This window comes from Lytechinus variegatus, chromosome 16 (genome assembly GCF_018143015.1).
Source record: "Lytechinus variegatus isolate NC3 chromosome 16, Lvar_3.0, whole genome shotgun sequence".
NCBI lineage: Eukaryota > Metazoa > Echinodermata > Echinoidea > Temnopleuroida > Toxopneustidae > Lytechinus > Lytechinus variegatus.
In genome coordinates, this window is record NC_054755.1 from 22480539 (window position 1) to 22503060 (window position 22522).

At 37.1% G+C, this 22522-nt stretch overlaps 2 protein-coding genes across 3 annotated transcripts; one reads left to right on the plus strand and one right to left on the minus strand.

Annotated features, from left to right (window-relative positions):
• Positions 1–423: 423 nt before the first annotated feature.
• Positions 424–7552, minus strand: LOC121429908 (eukaryotic translation initiation factor 4E type 2-like). The gene is made up of 7 exons (XM_041627168.1): positions 7411–7552; positions 4534–4630; positions 3821–3958; positions 3058–3162; positions 2436–2588; positions 1155–1291; positions 424–750 (listed from the first exon to the last, which is right to left on the minus strand). Exons 1-7 carry the CDS (start codon positions 7428–7430, stop codon positions 708–710), a joined length of 693 nt encoding a protein of 230 aa, XP_041483102.1. The 5' UTR covers positions 7431–7552; the 3' UTR covers positions 424–707.
• A 3009-nt stretch (positions 7553–10561) lies between these two features.
• On the plus strand, positions 10562–22146 carry LOC121429686 (mediator of RNA polymerase II transcription subunit 4-like). 2 transcript variants are annotated; one of them, XM_041626846.1, is made up of 6 exons: positions 10562–10670; positions 17138–17198; positions 17689–17859; positions 18796–18940; positions 19953–20090; positions 21095–22146. In XM_041626846.1, exons 1-6 carry the CDS (start codon positions 10603–10605, stop codon positions 21289–21291), a joined length of 780 nt encoding a protein of 259 aa, XP_041482780.1. In that variant the 5' UTR covers positions 10562–10602; the 3' UTR covers positions 21292–22146. The 2 variants fall into 2 exon arrangements, with proteins under 2 accessions (XP_041482780.1, XP_041482781.1); XM_041626847.1 differs by having other exon boundaries at positions 19953–20072.
• The last annotated feature ends 376 nt before the right edge of the window (positions 22147–22522 follow it).

Below are 22522 nucleotides of genomic sequence, written 5' to 3' on the forward strand. Positions count from 1 at the left end.
AATTCTTTGTAAAAAATTCTCAAGATGAAAATCAATCATCGTGAACAGAGTTTGACTACTAAATCTGTAAAACTTTCAGGGGTTGTACAGGTGACAGTACTGTCGGAGCATTTCGTGTTTAGAATGTGTCTCACTGATTCAAGTTTTGAAGAGCAGCATTGCTTTAACAATCTGAACCACCTCAACGATCATCACCAGAACAGTTGTCGCTGAAGCAATCTTCTCGGGCCAATCAATGCCGAACAATAATTTCCACAATTATCAGCGAAACAATCGTAGTAAGAAATAACGTCGTTGGAGCAATTCCTGGTGGAACAATCATCGTTGCCTCCGTACTCATCACCACAGCAACTATTGCAAGCTCATTTGTCGCAGAGTTATCCAATCATCGTCTCAGTAATCTTCATCACCAATGTTGTTATGTAATCACTTGTCGTTAAAAGCAAATGCTGCCTAATCAGTCGCTGGTAATCATCACTACCAGTACTGATCTCCCTTTGCAGAAATATCAGTCACTGTAGCATAAATCGTATGCACTAGTAACAGCCTATAAATATCCCACCTTCATCAAAAATTCCTAGCTGTTCGACTGTTATTGGCATCCTTGTGGCTCCATGAAAAGAAAATATCAGCTACTGTACATGAATGTTCTAAATCAGTCCATGTTGAAGAAGACATAATAGGACGAGGGGAGGTACGAGTAGCCCCTACCTCATGAAGACATCGGTATTCCTAAAACTAGATCTATCCCTGGATTGAGAAATAAAATTTTAAAAAGACAGAAGAAATATGAATAGATTTACTTAGTTTTATGGTTCAGTGTTGCTGAGAAAAAAATTTTCAGAGAAAAAAACATGCATGAAATAATGTGGGTACAACCTCTCATCTTTCAAAAAGAGGGTCATATGTTTGAATGAATCCCAACCATGGCATGTTTTCATTCAGCATAATATGGTTAAACTGTGTGTGGAAGGAAATGAAAAGGAGGGTCTTAAAACTCAAATTTATGCAAATTTTGCATGGGTGTACTGAACTTGCATATATATCCTGGCTTGGGTCCATGCCCAGGTGAATGCATGTTGTAGTATAATCACTCAATCTCCAAGAGGCTAAGGAAAGTTTACTGTACTACAAGCATATATTAAAATACTTACTTTAAACTATCTGTGTGTGTCTTGTATTCCATTATGGTGTTTGGTGGAAGATTTAATACTCTTTGTAATGTGTCGCGTACTCTAATATTGATAGCGTTATCGCTGGCTGTGCGATTCCATATAGAGATAATGTCCTCCTGCGAACAAAAAGATCAACAAATATGAAATCGTCAGTAAGTTTACAAACACGAATATCAGTCATTTTGGGGGGCGTCTCCCTGACAATCAGGGAGTCTTGGCAGCCCTGGATCCAATCTGAACATGTACAAATAGAGATTGTTTGCCTGACATGGCAAGCTCAAATTAAGCAAACTGGTATCCTAACCATTGAGCATCATTGATAAATAAATCGGGTGAATAGTATTCATAATATTATTATTATTATTACTTATTATTTGTACTGAGCTTTTCCCATTAGGCCCTAAGCGCTTACAATAAATTAATTAAAAGTAATATTTTAAAAACTACAAAGTACGAAAGAGATGAGTTTTTAATGAATTTTGAAAATTGCTAATGATGGAGACTGTCTAAATATTAGTGGCAGGTCGTTCCAGGATTTTGAAGCCGACACCGTAAAAGTTCTGTCACCAGCTAATGTACGACTTAATGAATATGTGAGGCAAAGGTGATCACTGGCCAATCTAAGATGGGGTGCTTTCAGATGAAATGTGAATGCACAAATTTTAGACCTACCAACTTTAATTGTGAAAAAAAAATCCCCTTCTTTAAATAATTTTTATCATTTTTCAGGTGTAAAAACATAGTTTTCTTTGAAATTTTGAGAAACATACCAAAAATCATCATTCTTACAAGTTTGAAAAATCTTGTTTCTTAGGAGAAAATCCTATTAAGTGTCACTTTCCCCACAAAAAATCTTACTAATTGGCATCTCTGAAATTTGAATGCTCTGCAGGAGCAGTCTATTTTTCACTCATGGTGCATATATTTACAATGTAGAAAGAGGTATTCACATTTCAAAATAGAAGTAAAAATATTCATAGAGCGCATTTATTACTTTGTGAGGACCTGGTCTAAGTGCAAAAAAAAACATAGATTTTAAATATCTGTAAATATCAAAGGTCACTCGGAACATTGCTCAACTATGATTTTTTTTTTTTAACAACATCATGCTTGTCCAAGAGTTTAATATGTAAATTGATAAGACTGGAGTTTTCCATGAAGTTGTTTGTATAGCTACACACAACTTTCTAACTAGTAGAAAAGAAATTACCCAAAGTTCTTCCATAATAAGATCAGCAAGACCATATAGTGTACACTTACAGCAAATCTAACAGAAACAACTGCACCGCATATCTCCTCTCCAACCATGAATTGTTCCCCCAGCATGGCAAGTACGAGGTTTTCCCACAGACGTGAAGCAAGACCTTTCCGTAGCCGGACAATCCACTTCCCGCCTTTCTTATTTGCTTCATCCTGGAAAAAAAATAGTGACGTCAGCATTTGAGAATTCAGCATACAAGTGATTGATATTGTTTGTAACAATCTCTTGGTCTACTACATGTAGGAGATGGTCTAATTCCCAGATCATCAGGACTAAACCCAACTGGTCTGTTGTCAATGTGGCCTAATAATCATTTGGTCCAACCATATCTTGGCCAATTGTACTCACTTCGTCTACATGTAGCTGTTATTTAGTCTAGTGCAAAGAGGGTTTAATTTCAACTTTTTCTAATATTTTGTACCTTGTAAAATGACAATTTTGTTTATAAACAGTTCACAAAAGTGCACACTTGGAATGCCTCCATAACTGTTCCTGATAAACTTTTTGAAGAAACAAAACAATACCAATGTATCTTATGACTATAGGACTCTCAGGACAAGTAAATATATATTTATCACCAAAGTGACAAGTCACCTTTGACTTTTGACTCCCATTTCTTACCTCCCACATTGGTTTGATGCCATGTTTGAATAGATGATAGTCACTACTACTTGTCAGGTCACATGGCCTCGCTATATGGCTGTATAATGTCCAAAATTGTTCAACCTGAAAAAAAGGGAATAAAACATGAAGTTTGGATGTCAAATAATATCATATTCATGCAGAGACAGGCCCAGGATTTCATGAATAGAGGGGGGGACAGAAAATGGGTTCATTTTGCAAGAATTTCTCTCAGAAACAATAACAAAAGAATTTCTCTCAGAAACAATAACAAAAAAGGCTTCTCCTTTCCATTCCACTATTGATACAATTGTTGCTTCAAAAGAAAAATCTGTTCAGCAAACAACATGACCCATTATCTGAACTCAATTCAAACTCTCGTCAAAAGTTTTGATTTAAGCCAGTTTTAACACAATTTTCTAACAGTACAGGTTCAATTTATCAGCTATTCTGCTTTTCAAATTATTAAAAAAGTTTCTGGAAACTGAATTAGTTTTCTCCGACACTGCAGCATAATGAAAGATCACAGTCAAAATGAGAAAAATAAAATGTATACACAATTTTGATATTTTTGGCTTCCCACAATTTTAGCAGAATTAGACCATGGCCCAAGATATTCCGCACTTCAAAATTTGGGCCTATGGGTCTAAGCTTCAGCAGAGAAGTGAAAATCTCAAAAAAAGGAAGTTATAATGTACATGGGAGGGGGTGAGAACGTATCCTTCACAGATTCCAAACTAAACAATCATTTAAAGTTACTTACTGAAGCGAATGCACCCATTATTTTGATGTTCTGTTCGTAGTTTGAAGATGAAGCCTTGTTTCCTGGCGTGCGTCTTGAAAACCAGAGGCAATAGGAATACTGTAGCTGATGTTCACCCTGTTTGCATTTCACTTTGGGCTAGAAAAATAGGATAGAAAATGAAAAACGGAACATATTACTTGTATTAGAAGAAGCTTTGTGGTATAACAGTTCCGATTCTCCCCTCACAATCTCATACATAATTACGCTTGTTTCATCACATACCCTTAGAAAAGTCCAATTATAAATATGTGCTTTTGGCAGAGTAAGCTAAATTAATGGTTGAATAAAGAGCAGAAACACAAGAAGTCTGCATAGTAAACGTTTTTAATAATGGTACAGTCATATCCACCTTTGTGAATTTGGTTCCCGCTTCCAAAGTGTTTACTCTGGTGTGAATTAGACCCAAAACAAAAGGCGGTACAATAGTATCAAGTTCGGGGTTAAAATCCTTGACGTCAAACAAATTATTTTTTTTTATAAATCCATCAAATATCATACATGTATCACCTACCCTAGACAGCTGGCAGCCGTCTGTTTCGAGGAGTTTTTAAACATTTTTTTAATTTTTCAATTTCTCCTCGTCGAGTATGTATGTATTTGGTGAGTGAAGCCAACGGAGTTCAGCTGAACAACCAACATAACAGAGACCGAAGCTTTTGGTCTACACCTACCCATACTATTTGGTGTGGATCATCGATGGCATCTTTGCTTACTGTCTGCTCCACATTCACCTCTTCACGGTCTTCACCACTGTCGTCATCTTTCAACCTTGAGGAAAATAAGTAAAAGACAGGTTTCCTTGAAAATGCAAATTGACGAATGATCATGATGGAGCTCTAGCATGTACATGTAGCTATTGAACAGAGCTAAAGAGTTGAGTGAGTGGTTAGGCAAGATGCTGCGCTCGATGCTCATGATTGATCAGAGTATCTCAAGTTCTGGTCAGTGAGCATTGAGCTAAAATCATGTAGGCCAAACAGTGCTGCACTTTTTGTTTAATTCACCTACATAGTTGTTTGTTATTAACAATGTATTTACTTTGAAATAGAAATCACACAAGACAATGACAAATATTTTTTTCTTGGTGCCTTTAGAGCTACCATATTGCATGATCAAACTCAAAGCAAAGGCCATGCATGGGTGACCTAGCCTGTTAGACATGACCAGAAAATCAGCACGATGTACCGTACTGACTGGTATTATTGCATATTGAAAGGGCAGGGCAAGCGCAACTAGTTGAAACTGGGCTGAAGATAGTTGCTTGTTTTTGGTGAAGATTCTTTACATGCCATTGTAGACAAAAGAATTGATCTTTTGATAATTATTTATTAACTTCTTTGTGAAATCATTAAATTTTTTACATTCAAAGGATGCACAAGATAAATTAGTAATAATTTTGTGAAAAATGAGATTTTTGAAGTCAACGGCCACAATAGTCAAATATGACTAATCAATAATAACCTTGTCCTCTGTTAGGACTCACATGTGTGGTAAAAATAGAGTTGGCAATGTTTGGTTTACTTTCTCTTGTTCTTGGATACATGTATCTGGGACAAGCTGAGTTCCCAATAAGAAAACTGAGGCCTGATGAGTGATGCTGAGCTGAATTTCATGCCAGGACTTCACTTCAATGCAAAGTTCTAGGACATGTGAAGAGCACAGCACAGCAACAGGTTTTTTTTTCTTGGGGGGGGGGGGGGGGACAAATCTGGCCTTGTCTGGCAGGTTACTGAAAATGAATGCTGGGCATAATTTGACCTGGCAAGCCGCAACATCTACAAAAGTCTGATGTCAATAATAGTCTTGACTTGCACAAACAAGTTTTTAAAAACTAAAACAATTTGAATTGGTGCACATAATTGGCATTAATGCAATTTCGTATTGGCTGACTACAAGCGAATTTCCCAACCAGCAATTGTTCGCAAATGTCATTAGGAAGTCTCTCAATCACATTTTTCGGCACAAATGCAGTTTCGCATCGGTCGATTATCAGCATACCACACCATGTACCAGTAACTGTTTACAATGTCCTAGCAAATCTTTCAGTCACATTTCAAGGTCAATATACCCACCGCTTTTCTAAATATCGCGATCAGGAACAGCTAGATTTTGGTTTCAATCTTGACATCGCTTCGCTTGGATTTGCCGTGCACCATATGGACTGAAGTTAGCGACCAAAACTTCAAAAAGACTCCCCTGCGCCATGCCGGCAGTTTATTCGCATGTTCGCATGATTTGGTTGTTAACTTCAGTCCATATCAACATTATGGTGCACGGCGAATCCAAGCGAAGCGATGCATGACTGAGTCTGAGGATTCGCATGGCGATGTCAATAGCGAAGCCAAAATCTAGCCGTTTCTGATCACGATATTTAGAAAAGCGGTGGGTATTGACCTCGAAATATGACTGAGAGACTTGCTACATGTAGGACATTTGTGAACAGTTACTGGTGGTGAGGTATGCTGGTAATTGACCAGTGCGAAACTGCATTTATTTTTCCACAGGCACAGATCATATGCCCACCGCTTTTCCGAATATCTCGATCAGGAACGGCTGTATTTTGGTTGGATGTCAAGGTGATTGTCCAATTTTCAGTCAGACATCACTTGCTTTTGGTTGCTAACTTCAGTCCATAGCCATAATCATCGCATAGCCATAGGCATATCAAAATTTATACGCCAAATACGGCGATTCCAAGCGAAGCGATGTCTGACACAGAGTCTGAGCTGAGTCTGACTCTGAGCATGAGAATTGTCAATTGAGATGAGAATTCAACATCAAAACAACAATCAACAGTAGAGGCGCATGCCAATATGGGAGACTCTCTCCAATGAATAAGGGAGACAATCTCCCATATTGGAAACTTGCTTTGCAAAACAAAAGAAACAACACCAACAAAAGTATGATTTTTTTCCACCCAAACTTTTGTCCCACCGAGGTCAGAAGCCCATTTGTTTTGTGTGTGGATGACAACAAAAATCCTAGTTATAAAAACAAAACTAGACGGTGAATTTTTAAAGTAGACGACGGTGAAAAGAGGAATCTGCTTATCATTTTTATTTGCCGCCAAGGTAATCCTTTTTAAGCAAATGTAAACAAAGAAAATTGGTCTCCAAAACTGGAGACTGTCTCTGAAATTGGATAGGGGGCCTACCAAAATTCTTTATGAAAGTCTCTGATATTGGAGATAATCTCTCTCATGCCATGGGAGACAGTCTCCAATATTATTGGCCGTGCACCTCTAGTACTGATCAATGACAATGCATGTCAATGACCTTAATCCAACTGAAATACAGGGATTCCCTATCTATCTCGATATTCTGAAAAGCGGTGGGCTTACTATGACTTGCTATGACATTTTGTGAACAATTACTGCTGAGGAAATCCTCTCGAAGTCTGCCGGTGCGAAACTGCACTCGCGCCCAATAAATAGGCTAAATAAAACATAAAAATGAATTGGTGGGACTGGCATTTGGAAGCAGCTGCAGAATATAACAGACGTTACATACAAAATCATACAAACTGCACTCAATAATAAGTATTCTTACATGTCAAATTGGTTATTCATCTCTAGTTCCCCTTGTTGAGGTCTAAATGCAGATAATTCACGGATGAAATCTAGTAATCTTATGAATTCCTAATTCCGGAATGATCCACGCACGTTCACGATATCGTTATATCGATATATTTACTAATGCTATCGTTTGGCCGGCCGGCCGGCAGTATATAGTGCAGGGGGGGGGGGGGCAACAGAGGTCCCAGGGCCAGCCGGGCCGGTGGGGGCTATAATTGTTTATTTTTTATTCATTTTTTTCCGGGAGTGTTCACTAATTCAGAGAGGGTGGTTCGTCTAATTTGGGTAAATTCATATCCAATATGTATAAATATATCAAACTTTTATTCTTTCTTGATGCCATCAGAATCCCGGGGGGGGGGGGGCAGTCAAATATATTGCTATACACAGGCGTAACAAAAAAACATGCGTTGAAAGGGGTGTTTTTTCAGTTTTGGACACGGTCGACACGTGTACTCGTTAAGGGTATGAAAAACACCGATCATAAAAAGAGTGGCAATTCGGGTCAATGCACTCTAAAAATTCGAATGTTAAATCAACATTTTAAAGGTTGGAGGAGTGACAACTTTTTCCAAATGTTATATCCAACCTTGTATAAAGCTAAATTCAACATTTTAAGTGTTGGGTAGAACCATTTAAAGTGGTAAATGCAACATATTTAGAAAATGTTGTCACTCCTCCAACCTTTCAAATGTTAAGTTAACATTTATATTTCTTGTTTTTAGAGTGTGGTGATCAAACGTATTTAGGGTATATGTTTTTTCCCCAAAGTTTTTTTTAAGACTACCCAAACGCGTGTTTAGGGTATTTTTTTTCCCCATGCAATTAAGCTTCTTCCCCGAGGTTATGTTTTGGCGACAACTTGTTTAGGGGCCAAAAGTGTGTAATAATAAATCCCACGAAAAACATGTTTAGGGGGTTATTTCACACACAGAGAATAACTCATTTAGGGGGTGTTTGGAAATTCCTTGGTCACGCGTGTGTACAGCAATATATTTGACTGCCCCCCCCCCCCACCCGGATCAGAATCATGGAACTCACTCCCAGCAAAGATAGTCCACAGCACCTCCCCGTCGCGTCTTTCAAGTACGTAGGAGGTGCAGCAATTAACGGAGGCTTCGTTAACTTGCCTCTTCTGTTTTTAGCAGCACATAGTTTTGTAAAGATTTTACTCACACTATTCATTTGCATGGGCACTTGACAAGCACAACCAGTACGATAATATGCCTCCGGCAGGAATAACAGGAAGAAGTTTAAATACATGTATACCCCAAATCGATGTGGAAGTTTGTTCACGCCACCTGAGAGGCAATTAACTATTACTAGATCTCGATCTACTAGGCCTAATGATAATAATAATAATACTAATAATAATAACGAAAACAAGTCAGAGAGAGCTTTCCTATAAAATGAACTGGCCCAGATCAGACTTCGAGATCATATTCGATGCAATTCCCTTTTTATGATGAAATATTTTTTTTGTAAAAATCAATCCCAATCCCACGTGATTTCTCAAGATGAAAATTTTGCATATATCTATTTTTAAGTATTTTTTTTAATTGTGTGTGATGTTATCAGCTTGAAAGATAAGTTAGCAATGGCCCCCGATCCCTCGTGGCGATTTACATCACTAAAAAAAAGTTTTGATGACAAGAAGGAAAAAAACAACATGTTTCATTATATTTATGTGTCATATGCAGTGGCGGACCGTGACCCCGAGGAGACAAAGCATTGGGGGGGGGCACGGCATTCAGGTTCACAAACAATGCAGTGCCCCCCCCCCAATGCTTTGTCTCCTCCGGGTCACGGTCCGCTACTGGTCATATGATTCACAGTCAAATAAAAAGAAATCAGGAAGAAGAATTCGCCTAAAATCTGTTCTCAGCAACTGAATGCCCCAATGCAATATTACCGAAAATGTGTAGGGCCTAGTATCGTATAAACCATAATATGCAGCAACAACAAAAAACATAAGAATTGTAAATAGAATTTAATTCTTTATATTTTGTTTATTTCATTTCTATATCCAACACACAAATCAGAAATAGGCCTACGTAAATACATATCAATTACATAAATAAATAAAAATTAATCAGAAAAAAATGAGCTGAGTACTTGCTAATTGGCAATTACACTGCAATCCAATATACAATAAACAATGCAAAGATAGATAAAACAGTCTTAAAAGTACTTGTAAAAGAGACCACGAAACGTGGCTTGTACAAATGCAAGAATATTACAGACAGATCAATTACATTTCGTAACAAATATTAAATCTAAATTAAACAAAGCTACGTACAGTGTAGGCCTATCTAATGTAGAAATGAACGGACGGACTTGCCAAGAAAAGCAAAGCTTGTAGAGAAGGCAAGCCCCTAAGATTAGTTTCAATACTGATTATAAACCTGATAGAATAAACTATCTATACAACTATATATATCCAAAAATCGAGACGGGCCAGAAGCCGAGTAAAAAAACTCGAGTAGGCCCTAATCCACTATAAAACGAAAAAGCGACAATAAGAGAAAGTAGTTAAAAAAGGGAACTTACAAAGTTATAATACTAGTCAGACCAAGAAAAAAGGAGAGAAAAATGAAGAGAGAAGGGTGAATATCATTTTCTGAATACTATGTCAAAATCTTTCACAAAATTGGGCTTTTGTATACAGGTGTTAAAATTTTGCTCGCTCGCTCGCTTCACTCGCTAGCAACTTTTTCCAAATAGGCCTATTGCCCAATTGATATGCCATCTGGCCCTCTCAAAATTTTGGGTTCAATGTATATCACAAAAGAGCGTAAAGTGTAATTATTATTTAGTTTTGATGGTAAATAACATTGATTCCGCACCTTGAATATCATCTTTAAAAAAAACTGTAATATATAGTTTAATTCATGGGCATGACGATCAAGGGGGCAAAAATAAATAAAATTTTAAAAAATACCAAAAACCGATGGTGAAAAAAATGGAGGCTGAAGCCTTATCTAGTATTTTTTCCTTTGAAATTTGAACTTTGTTGAAAGAACGCCTTTTGGCACCGTGGGGGCAAATAAAATAAAATATAACATACAGTACATTTTCATTCACAAGTTTTGTCAAATCTATCAAGTAGTCGAGCAACACCTACGGTACGTCTAATTCTGTCACAACTCTACAAGACAAAAGCAAGATGGCAGCTTCCATGACGGCAAAATCAAGACTTCTTTCTCTTGTGGAAGAAGCAGAAGTGTTAACAAAGTGAGATAATTTCGATTATACCGTGTGTTTTTGGTGATGTTATGAATACATTTGATGAACGGTTTTCTGGTTCTCCCCTACCCAGCTCTTGTAATGACAATTTTTAACAGGTTGAACTTGACTCAACGCCGACGCGCGGGCGGGCGCGGGAACGACTCGCGTCACCGCCGCCCAAGACAAGCATCCCAAGCCGGGATCGGAGGCGAACCAGACAGCGGCATGCGGCAGATCTCGGGGCACCAGGGGTGGTATTCTGAAAACGTTCTTATCTTTGTTCTTTTCTTTTATCTTATCTCACTGAGATAAGAAGACGCTAAAATCATTGCAAATCGGTATTCTGAAAATCTTCTTAACGCGTTCTTATCTCTGTAAGGACTGCCCCCTTCTTATCTCCAACACGCCCATTTTTTAAGATTTTACCAATCAAAATGCGCGTTATATTGGCAGTTTAACCAATAGAAGCGTACCTTATGTGAAGCTTAAGAGAATATCATGGGCGCTGCGCGTACACTGTTTCTGGCGCATTGCGCGAAATAGGCATTTTATACGCAATGACTGATTTTATTATTTCGAGACGTCCACGTGCACAAAATAAAGAAAGAAAAAAGTAAATAAAGCAGGTACGAATAAAGAATAAAATATGAAGAAAGAAAGTAAGTAGGTATTAAAGTAAGAAGACAGAAAAGGGTCAGAATGAAGCAGAAAAAAAGATGAAAGGAACAAAGCAGAAAATAATGAAAAATAAAGAGTAAACGAAAGAAAGCAAGCAAAAAGGACTTAAAAATAAAAAAGAAAGAAAAATAGAATAAATAAAAGAAGGAAAAGGATGAAAGAAATAAAACAATTATCAATGATAAAGTGAAGGAACAAAAAGAAAAAAGAAAAGAAAGAAACTAAAAGGAACACACACACAAAAAAGAAAAAGGTCGAACTAAAAATATTTAAAAAAGTAACATGAACCGAAAAAGAAAATAGTCTAAAAGCGAATAAAAGAAAGTTAGAAAGAAAAAAAAAGAAGGATAAAAAGGGAATAAAATGTAAAAAGTGAAGGAAGAGAAAAAAAAGGGAAATGAAACAAAGAAATAAAATTGAGAGAGAAAAAATGAAAGGAAAATTAACGCAAACATGAAGACTACAAAAAGATAAAGGAAAGAAAGGTAAATTCAAAGAAAGAAAGAGAAAAAAAAACGAAAAGGGAAAATAAAGAGTTAAGAGAAGAAAGACAGAGAGAAGAAACAAAGTAAAGAAAAAGGGTAAATAAAGAATGAACGAAAAAAGAATGAGCGACGAAATAAAGAAAAAAAAAGAAAGTAAAAAAGACACAAAAATTTCAGAAAGCAGAATAAATTTAGAAAGAAAAATTAAGAATTATTAAAGGGAAGGAAGCAAAAGGGGGAAAAATAAAATGAATGATTAAAAAAAGGAAAAGCATATATAAAAACGAAAGAATTGAAGAAAAAATAAGGAAGAAAAATAATAAGATTACAAAAAAGTGATGGAAGAAAGAAACAAGAGGCTCCTAGTCCTAGAGAGTAAGAATCATTTTCTAATGTACTGTAAATGCTGGCGTGTCACTGTTAGTAGCTATATTACATGATTTTTTTTTTTTTTTAAATACAGACAAATTATACATCACTTGAAAGGTTTTATCAAGACAAATTCAATGGTGAAGACCAAATTACAATTGGAGCACCATAACTGAAGATATGGCCTCTTAAAGGGACGCTATACGCGGAACTTTTCTGCCACCCAAGACAAGTACCCATTGGGTGGCAGATCTACAGGTACTTGTAGATCCAAGAAACTTCCATACTTTTTTTTCATGTAGGTTACTAAGTTAATTTGACTAAAATGCAACACAAGAGGTGATCTTGTAGAGCATGGCTGTGTTACCTTCATATTTTTCTTATTCAAACAGCTTCTATTTGTGAAAATATAGTATACAAGAAGAAAGATAACAAATTAGAATAAGACAAGAGAAGTGCATGGGACGCTTTGCGTTGTTAAAAAAAATTAATCAACTCTTGGGGGTCTCATTCCTCAACAGACTTTAATCAGAAAATAAAAATGAATGTCCCACTATACTTCCTGGTATCTGTAAGATTTATATCATTCAAAAGTAGAAAATTAAGTTTTGCAAGTAATTTTTTTTTTCTTTCTGTTTGTCCATGTTCACTCTGTATTCTGTATAATTACCATGATGTCTCTTTTTGTTTGCAGATCTGAGAATGCGAGATCAGACAGCTGGAGCTGCAACAGTAGCTAGAAATGTACTCCACTGCTTAGAATTATAGAATATATTAACATTAAAAATATTGGAATATATAAAGTTAAAAAGCAAGTCTCTGACATCTGAATTTCTACTACATTTAAAAAAAAATCACATTTACAAAATAATCTCCCTCCTAGTAAACATAATAAAACAGGGACCCATTATTGTGTACATCATGTGAATTGATGAGACAGCTTATTGATATGATGACACAAAACAACAGAATATATAGTCATGTACCTATTCATTTTAATACCAGTACCAGGCAGCAGTCAATGCATGGTCTGCGCCTGTACACCATGAAAAAAAAACGAGACTGGAATTAAACTTGCTTTAATTCCCGCCTGTTTTTTTTCTTGAAATATTAAGTTGAAATTATCATTAATTTATCATCAATACACATAATTCATGCAGAAATCAAATGCACAACTTATCACCTACAACTAATTTCAATGGGTTTAACAATAACATACATGCATCAAGTACCACACCCACGGCCACCACGCCCACTCACTCCTTTCGGTCAGCCATGGCACCAAAATCACGATCTAGGCGGCACAACATGGGCTTGCATTCGCCTCTTGCGCAGCTATGCGACACATTCTTATATATCAAAATTAGATTTTCTGATACAAATACACTTCAAAGAATTAATTTATATCTGATATTTGACTGTTCCCTGGGAAATTTTCTGTTTATACGGCTTTGAAGTAAGAAAATAGAAACATGATTTACCTTAAGTGTCCAAAAAACTCCTTTTTGTAACGAAAAACATTGCCGACATTGAACTGAAATCGTCACTAACTTGTAGAAGAAAGTCTGCCGATTTTAATGATACATAACACATGGTTATTTGATGCCCCTAGAGGGCATCAACAAGTAAAAGTAACTTGCAAGATTAACCCGGTTCTGGAGTCATATTTTCCAAAATGGCGACTTCCATCGTGTGACGACGGACAGGTGGTGCTCTCGAAAACGGCCTTAAAAACAACATTTTGGCGATGCAAATGTGAGTAAATTGACTATAAATAAGAAGTTTAGATATAATAGAAACAGATCGTAACATTTTATGAAAAAAGGATTTGAAATGTTGATACACTGGCTCAATGAATTTTGCCCATTTTGTGTGTTGGCAGAATAGGAAATGTGTTAAACGCGAACCCGTTGCGATCGCTACTGTTAGTTTCGCGCTTGGCAGCTTCAGAATTTGTGGGTTCTTGAATTCGCGTACGGCGTAGACAGCTGGCAGCCGTCTTATCTGTTTATTCGAGTTTTCAAACATTTTTTGTTTTATTTCTCCTCGTACACGTACACAGATGGCTCGATATCATGCATAGCCTGGAGGCGTCTGGGGAGTAAAAATCATCTACTATAGTATTTAGTAGGCTTACTCCCCAATGGCGCGGCAAGCCATAGGCCCACACGAAGGAGAGCGTTTAGAGAACATCATGAACATGGAGAAACAATGTTGCCCAAAAATACTTGGTTTGTTTATCTTGATAGCGTCATAATTATGTAAATGGATGAATAACACTAAATCCCCCCATTACATATATTCATTTTTTTTTACACTAGAATTAATCCCTATATTGAGAAAAAGAATGTAAGAAGATGAGCAGATACTACACCGATGATCTTGTCGCCATTTTCCTTCTTTGTTCGTAGCCTAGTTACAAGACGCGTATATGAGAGGGCGACGATATCATGAGCAGTGCCAATTTTAAAAAGAAAAAAAATCAATCGGCAAATGAATATCGTGAATTGTAAAATACTTTCACTAGCTCATAAATATTTATTTATGAGCTGTGAATAAGGTCAAAGGTCAATGAACTTTCCATGACTGGCGCTGTGCTGTGTTGTACACACAATAACTTTCTATAGCTTTGAGGTGAGATCGCCAAATTCATAACAGAGGTCCATCTCTTGAAGGTGCAGGTCAAGTTCAAATGTGAGCCAAATTTAAATAAGGTTAAAGGTCAATGAACTTTCCATGACTGGTACTGTGCTGTGCTGTACACACAATAACTTTCTATACCTTCTAGCTAGGATTGCCAAATTCATACAAGAGGTCCATCTTTTGAAGGTGCAGGTTAAGTTCGAATGTGAGTTGAATTTGATTAAGGTCAAAGGTCAATCAACTTTCCATGACTGGCACTGTGCTGTGTTGTACACATAATAACTTTTTATATCTTCGAGGTAGGATTGCTAAATTCATACAAGAGGTCCATCTCTTGAAGGTGCAGGTCAACTTCGAATGTGAGTTTAATTTGATTAAGGTCAAAGGTCAATGAACTTTCCATGACTGGCACTGTGCTGTGTTGTACACCCAATAACTTTCAATAGCTTCGAGGTGGGATCACCAAATTCATACCAGAGGTCCATCTCTTGAAGGCACAGGTCAAGTTGGAATATGAGTCGAATTTTAATAAGGTCAAAGGTCAATGAACTTTCCATGACTGGCACTGTGCTTTGTTGTACACACAATATCTTTCTATAGCTTGTAGTACTTCACTCTTGCATCATTTACTTATCATATGCACACAGATCAATTTAGAAAACCCTGCTGCTAAAGTGAAGGCAAGATGGCTAAAAATCACACACAATAAGTTTTTATATTTATCTTTCATGCACAACCTTTCCTCCATTTTTTCAAACAATAAGTTTGCCAAAACACCTTAATAATTAATTTAATTTTACAATTTTACTCACATTATTATCAATTCCATTCTTTTTCACTAACATTCATTTCCTTACTTGCATGGAAATAATTATAGCTTCATAGTATTAACAGCATTCTTAGTGTTATGTGATTTTCTAGGGATAAAGTAAGCCTATATTAATGCATATGTAAACTGTCAGAACCACACTTAACCCCCTAAACTGATGACAGCCTCAGAAGTCATATAGCATAGTTTTGACATGCATTCTCTTCATAACTGCAATATGCAGGCGAGACAATGCTTGGTGTTTGCCTTGTTCCATAGTAGCAGTGCCTCGCACCCCAATCAGAATAAAAACAACTTGTTGGATGAAAATGTCATGAAACTAATTCACTCACACTTCAACCTCTATCCTTCTGCAATTTATGCTTGCCGCCATGTGCGTTCACGCCTCATACACGCATGGTCCTTGTTAATATTCTACAAGCTTAGACGGCGTGCATAGATGGATGCGGTCAAGAGTCAAGACTTGCAAATTTAACCCAGTCACCAGTAGCTAAACACTAACTTGTATATGGGAGGGCAGTATACCTCTGCAGGCCCTGGGACTACTTTTACTAGGGATTGATATACTGTGAAGATGAAAAAAACAGAGCATTAGAGTCTACGAGTAAAGGAAAAAGTGCATGAAATTAAAGGGGAAGTTCACCCTGAAGAAGACTTTGTTGTAAAAATAGCAGAAAAAATAGTAAAAAATATTGGTGAAGGTTTGAGGAAAATCCGTTAAAGAGTAAGAAAGTTATTAGAGTTCAAAGTTTTGGATTTGTGACGTCATAAACGAGCAGCTGCCCCATGTGTTATGTAATATAAAACGCATGAATTTCAAATTTTATATGGTTCCTGATGACTTGATTTTGTTTTCTATTCATGATCGGGTGTGAAATGATTTGTCTATTGATATACAAAAGGTACAGTAAAAACCATTTTCAATTTTCTGAGAAAATGACATTTCATTGATTTTTTACCATTCGCTATGTAGGAATGCTGCTCGCATATGACGTCACAAATCAAATAATTGAAATTCTAATAACTTTTTAATTATTTGATGAATTTTTCTCAAACCTTCTGCAATATTTTTCATTATTTTTTCTGCTATTTTTACAATAAACTTTTTGTCAGGGTGAACTTCCCCTTTAAATAGAAATGAACAATAACAGAAAAAGAGGAAAGGGGTGGAAGAACTCGAGAAGAATAAACGGGGCAATAGAAAAAGTCAAAAGAAAAATGAAATGGGGAAATAAGAGGAAAGACAGAAAGAAAAAGAGACAACGGAAAGAAGAAAGGGAAAAACGTGGGAAAGAGAGGGATATTTTGTTGGCTTGCATCTCACTTTCTTGCATGTTCATAAGTCATAGGCCACAACATAACAGAACATACTGTATTTTTTTTCTTTCTAATACTGTCAGAATTGCAAACTTCTGTGTAAAGAAGCTGTAGAAAAATATTAATTTGTGTCGTTTTTTTCGTTTACACAGAGATCTCGGCGAGGCAACATCAGCAGTTAGGCAGAGAGTTCCTCATCCTGATGAACCTCAAGTACGTTCTTCTTAATTTGGGACATTAAGCTAAGAATTAAAGACGAAGCAAAATCTGATAAAACAAAAATAATGCATCAACAGAAATTTCAAATCTAATTATCCTTTTTTTTTAAACATGTCAACAGAAAATTTTTGTCAAATTATTGGGTGTGTTTTTTTTTTTTTGTGTGTCATGCTTAGTGTGAATTAATATTTTCAGTGTGTATTTTAACTTGGCCCCTTTTTATAAGCTATGCCTTTTCTGGGGTCACCAAACCATCATTTTTTGGATGGATATTTTGGTATTTGTATCGATATGCAATATGTCTGATGATGATTAATTTTTGTGTGTATCTCTACAATTGTATTGTTACTGATGATGGTTACTTTAATTAATTGAATCTTAAAAAATGTATTGAAAAATTGTTCAGTAAGTTGTTTTGGGTAGCAATTTTTTTGTAAATTGGAAATTGATTTGTCATGTGTTTGTCTTTATCTTCAAACTACAGATTATGGAGATATTGATGAAGAAGAATGAAGAGCTGGAAGCAACGCTGAAAGAGACGGAAGAACAGAGGAAGATGAAGCAGGAGATTGAGGGGCTTCAGGAAGAAGTAGACAAGAGAGATGAAGATATCAAAACATTGCAGAAACAACTCAAAGAAGCCGAGTACATTCTGGTAAAAATTACATCGTAATTTTGTATTTTCTTATTACTGTCTGGTCCCTCTCTTCATCTCTCTTTCATTTCATTGAGACAGTCACCTTTCGTTTTCATTTAACATGCTTGTAACTTTCATCTTTCTTATGCAATGTAAATTATGTGTTAAATCTTACTATATGTATTGTACCTTATGAATTGTTCAATTCATATTATGTATTATCACCCTGCCTATTGCCAGTGAAGGGGAATTTGTCCCATAATCACTGGCAGAGGACCTGGGTTTATTGTAACTTCTCTATTTGACTATGAAATAAAGATGATTTATATATTTATATATGTTGATTTATTTCCCATTCACTGAGCGTTCCTTTATTACACAAAACAAAGAAAATCAACATGTGAGGGACTGGGTGTTGACATGTTTTGGAAAAAAGTAAATTTCCTTTTCTGGACCTACTGTGGGAAACTACTCGCCAAGTGATGTGAGAAGCATTGAACAAAAGAAAATACAGTTCACTTAAGAATTCTATCAAGAAATAAGATTTTAAAACATAGTGATCAACCAGTATATTTATGTGATTTCTGATTAAGCACAAGAAAGGATCACCAGGCGTGCATAAAGTCATTCATAACTTATGAACAGCTTTATAAAATACTTCCATGACTTTTGCTGTGGTGAGAATTGCTATGCTCTAAATTCCACACACTAATCAAGTGACCAACTTCAAGCCTGGTTTTAACACTATACCTTTCCCTAAACCTAACTCTAACATAAAACCTTTTTGCAACCCTAACCCTGTCTTAGATGAAATTAAGCCCGGAGCAATTGTCGCAAGAGTGAATGTCGTGTCACCTATAAAACGACCTCGGTAATATTTCTACTATCTTTGTGAAGTATTCGAATATGCATAGACCTAATTCATGTATGGATTTTGCTTTGTCATATTTTTAGGCCACAGCCATCTACCAGGCCAAAGAAAAGCTGAAAGCCATCAAGCAAGCCAAGAAAGGAGCGATATCATCGGAGGAACTCATCAAGTATGCACACCGGATCAGTGCTACCAATGCTGTCGCTGCACCGCTGACGTGGGAACCAGGTATGTGTTGCCAATTTAGGGAAGAGATAGCGGTTAATGTTGATGACGAACCATAGGCAGTTTAATAGAAGCGTAGGTATTAAGTGCAATGTGGAGCGTTGTGGCCCAGTGGGTTAGTCTTCTCACTTTTAAACAGAGGGTCGTGGGTTCGAATCCCAGCCATGGCGTAATTTCCTTCAACAACAAATTTATCCACATTGTGCTGCACTCAACCCAGGTGAGGTGAATGGGTACCCGGCAAGATTAATTCCTTGCAGGCATGGGTGCTGAAAGGCAGCTCGAGCTAAAGCTGGAGTAATGATAATAATAACATTGCGCCTTGGAATAGAATATTTTTAGATAGATGGCGCTATATAATTGCCTATTATTATTATTATTAATGATATGTGTTATTATGATTCTATGCCTTGTTCACATTGGATGATCCTGGTAGAACCTTCCCAACAGATCTGAGGGTAGGGATGCATATTTCTTGAGTCAGTTATACAAAACCAATACAAGTTAAGGCCCTGTCATACCGTTCATGCAAGCTTTTCAGGTAATTGCCCGTACCTTACCTGCAACAAAGTTTTATGCATGCTCAAAACTTTTCTGCGTGCATATCACAGGGATGTGAGAATTCAGATTTTTTGTTTTGATTTTCAGGTTATTTTTAGCTTATTTTTGGCTTTCCTCTGTGTAAAAAGTAAGAGAGGTCTTTCTTTTTCAGACTTTTTCAACACTTCAGCTTTTTGTCAGATTTTTTTTTTTGTGACCATTCACACCCCTGATATCATATTTGTGTGTGCTCTTGCGGGCAATTGCATGTGAGATGCTTGCAAGATACTGTCAATGCGGGCGACCTGCGGACAACTTGCATAGTCACCCGCACATTGCACGCAAAGCTTGCACGGAATGATGTAATGGAGCCTTTGCCATCAAGCCCTTCTGTATTTGTCTTGACTGAATCACTGAAATATTGTAATTTTCCATTGATTTCTGCATTACATTTTTTGGCTCCGTTCACATCAAGGTGATCCTCGTAGACCCTACCCAACGGACCTTGAGATGAGGATGGGTATCCTGGGGAGGCTGAGTAATCTGCCTCAAGTGAGCCAGAACGGAGCTGGTGGAGATGGTGCACAGAGTACAGGTGAGATTTCAAGGCCTGGTGGGTGTTTCATAAAGCTGTTCGTAAGTCAATAACGACTATAAGAATGACTGGTGATCCTTTCTTATGGTAAATGGTATACACCATTGGCGATGGTTTAGCGTGTAAGAAAGGTTGACCAGTCGTTCGTAAAGTCGCTCTTAACTTACGAACAGCTTTATGCAACGGCCCCCTGGCCCCCTGGTCTTACATAGAGTTGTTATTAATCTGATCAACCACAACTGCGGAATGCCAGCAATGCCAACACCTATAATGCATATTTGTTTATATTTTCTAGGTATGATGTGTATTCATACATTCATTGTTTCTTAAAAATTCAGTGCGCTCCTCTTTGTTTACCAAGGACATTGTGCAAATTTCCTGAAGGAAAAGTTTTGGCAAATATGGATTTCCATATTCATGTAGTTGAGGTTGATCAATCGCAACTCTTTGTAAGAAGGGGCCCAGGTCTTAAGCAATTTCTCGAATCATTTCTTGAATCTGCCCCTATTTTCAGGGTTTACCCAGTAACTGTTCACTGTATAACATGCTTCTCTAGCTGGTAGGGTTTTGGGAGCATTTCATAAACAGAAGCGTAGATGTCCAACTGTGACTAATAATATGATAACTGGTAGATGATAGCCTACTTGTCAGTGCCTAAAGCTTTCATGAAATGGTCCAAAGGTAGCTCATATGGGGGTGGGGGAGGGGCCTGGGGGCCATGAGCCCCCAAAGTTTCACAAACAATACAAAAAAGGATATAACAAAAACAAAAGAAAAGGAAGGGAAAAGGATGATATGATTTTCTGACTATTATAACTAATCTATAAAAAAAAGATTAGATTTTTGTGTTAGATATGTCAACATTATTGCCTCTTGCACCATATGTGCACCACTATGCCACTGGAACAAAGAAGAATGTTTTTTTCAAAATATTACCTATAAACCTTATCTGCAAAGAACAAGCCATAATTCTAGTTTTCGAGCACAGTTTTTTAACGATTCATATTTGTTCAATTTTTCAGCTGGTGCTACTGGGGGCCTGACGTGGAAACCTTCGAGCGAACTTACGGCAAGTCGCAGCATGTCAACGGGGGTCAATCGCATCACGGGGGATGCTGGGATAGATCTCAACGTCCCTGGTCACGGCAAAGAGAACGAGGACGATGTCGAGATGATGTCTTCGGATTCAGAGAGCAGTAGTTCCAGCGATAGCTTCTGATAATAAACGGTGGAACTCGGTTGCACCCCTTGGTTCAGGAGCCTGAGAAACAGTTCAACCTTGAGTCTAGGATATCAAAGAACTGTGGAATTATGTTGCATCTTGGACTCAAGGGGCCATTGATGAAATGTCATCAGATTCAGAAAGCAGCAGTTCTAGTGATTTGGCTGATAAGCAGAAGTGCCAGGTAATTACAATGGAAAGTCCAGATAAAACGGACCTTACAAGATGAAATATCAACAAGTCTTTTTAGGACCCGAAAGAACTGGCATTATCTGCACCCTACAGTATACTGCAGGAGAAGATGTAAAGGTGATTTTGTAAGATTCAGATAACGGTTTTCCCAGAGAGAGTTCTTGATAACGAATAGAGGCATTAAGTTCCGTCTCCAAGTCCTAGTATCTATAAAGAATGGTGGAATCATTTTCCACTCCCCAATCAGAGGTGCTTATGAAAGAACAGTGGAAGTACTTTGCACCTGTTTGTCAAGGAACATAAACAAGAAATGAAATCCCTATTGACTGTGGGACTTGTAGAACCTGATTGTTTCAGTTCTTGGCTATTAATGGGAATAGAGAAGTTCAACATATGCTTTATGAGATTTGCTGAGAATATCATGGGCACATGATTGATTTGTTTTTGATCTGCCTCTTTCTGCTTTTGCCATCCCCTTTAATAAAATTACGAAAAGGGTACTTATACCTTGATTTTTTCCTTTTATCATGGGGTAGCTTTAGATTTCACAAACCTAGCACATGATGTGGAATCTTCCCATCTACAGCACTGCTTCTCTCCCTTAAGGGTAGGTCCCACTGCACTTACATACCGTATGCAGCAGTGGCGTACCTAGGATTTTCCACACGTGTGGCAAAATCTGAAAAAAAATTGACATGTACAAAAAAAAAAGGGTCCTCAACAGGATATAAAGGACATTTCACACCAGAAAAAAATTGACAAGCAAAAAAAAATAAATAAAAAGGTCTTCAACTTCTCCTGTAGGTACGCTAGTGGTATGCAGAGAGGATGAAAAATGGAAAAGAATCTTGCCATCCGTTGGAAAACGTTATGTATCCGTTGTGCAGTCTATGCATACGTGTTTCATACGCTCTATCCATTTAGCATCGGTCCACTGTGATTTCATTTCCGCCCATTTTGTCTGTTGTCTGGAGCGGATGAAAACGGAATCCACCGCGAAATTTTGCTTGTCCGCTGTATACGTTATAAATGCATT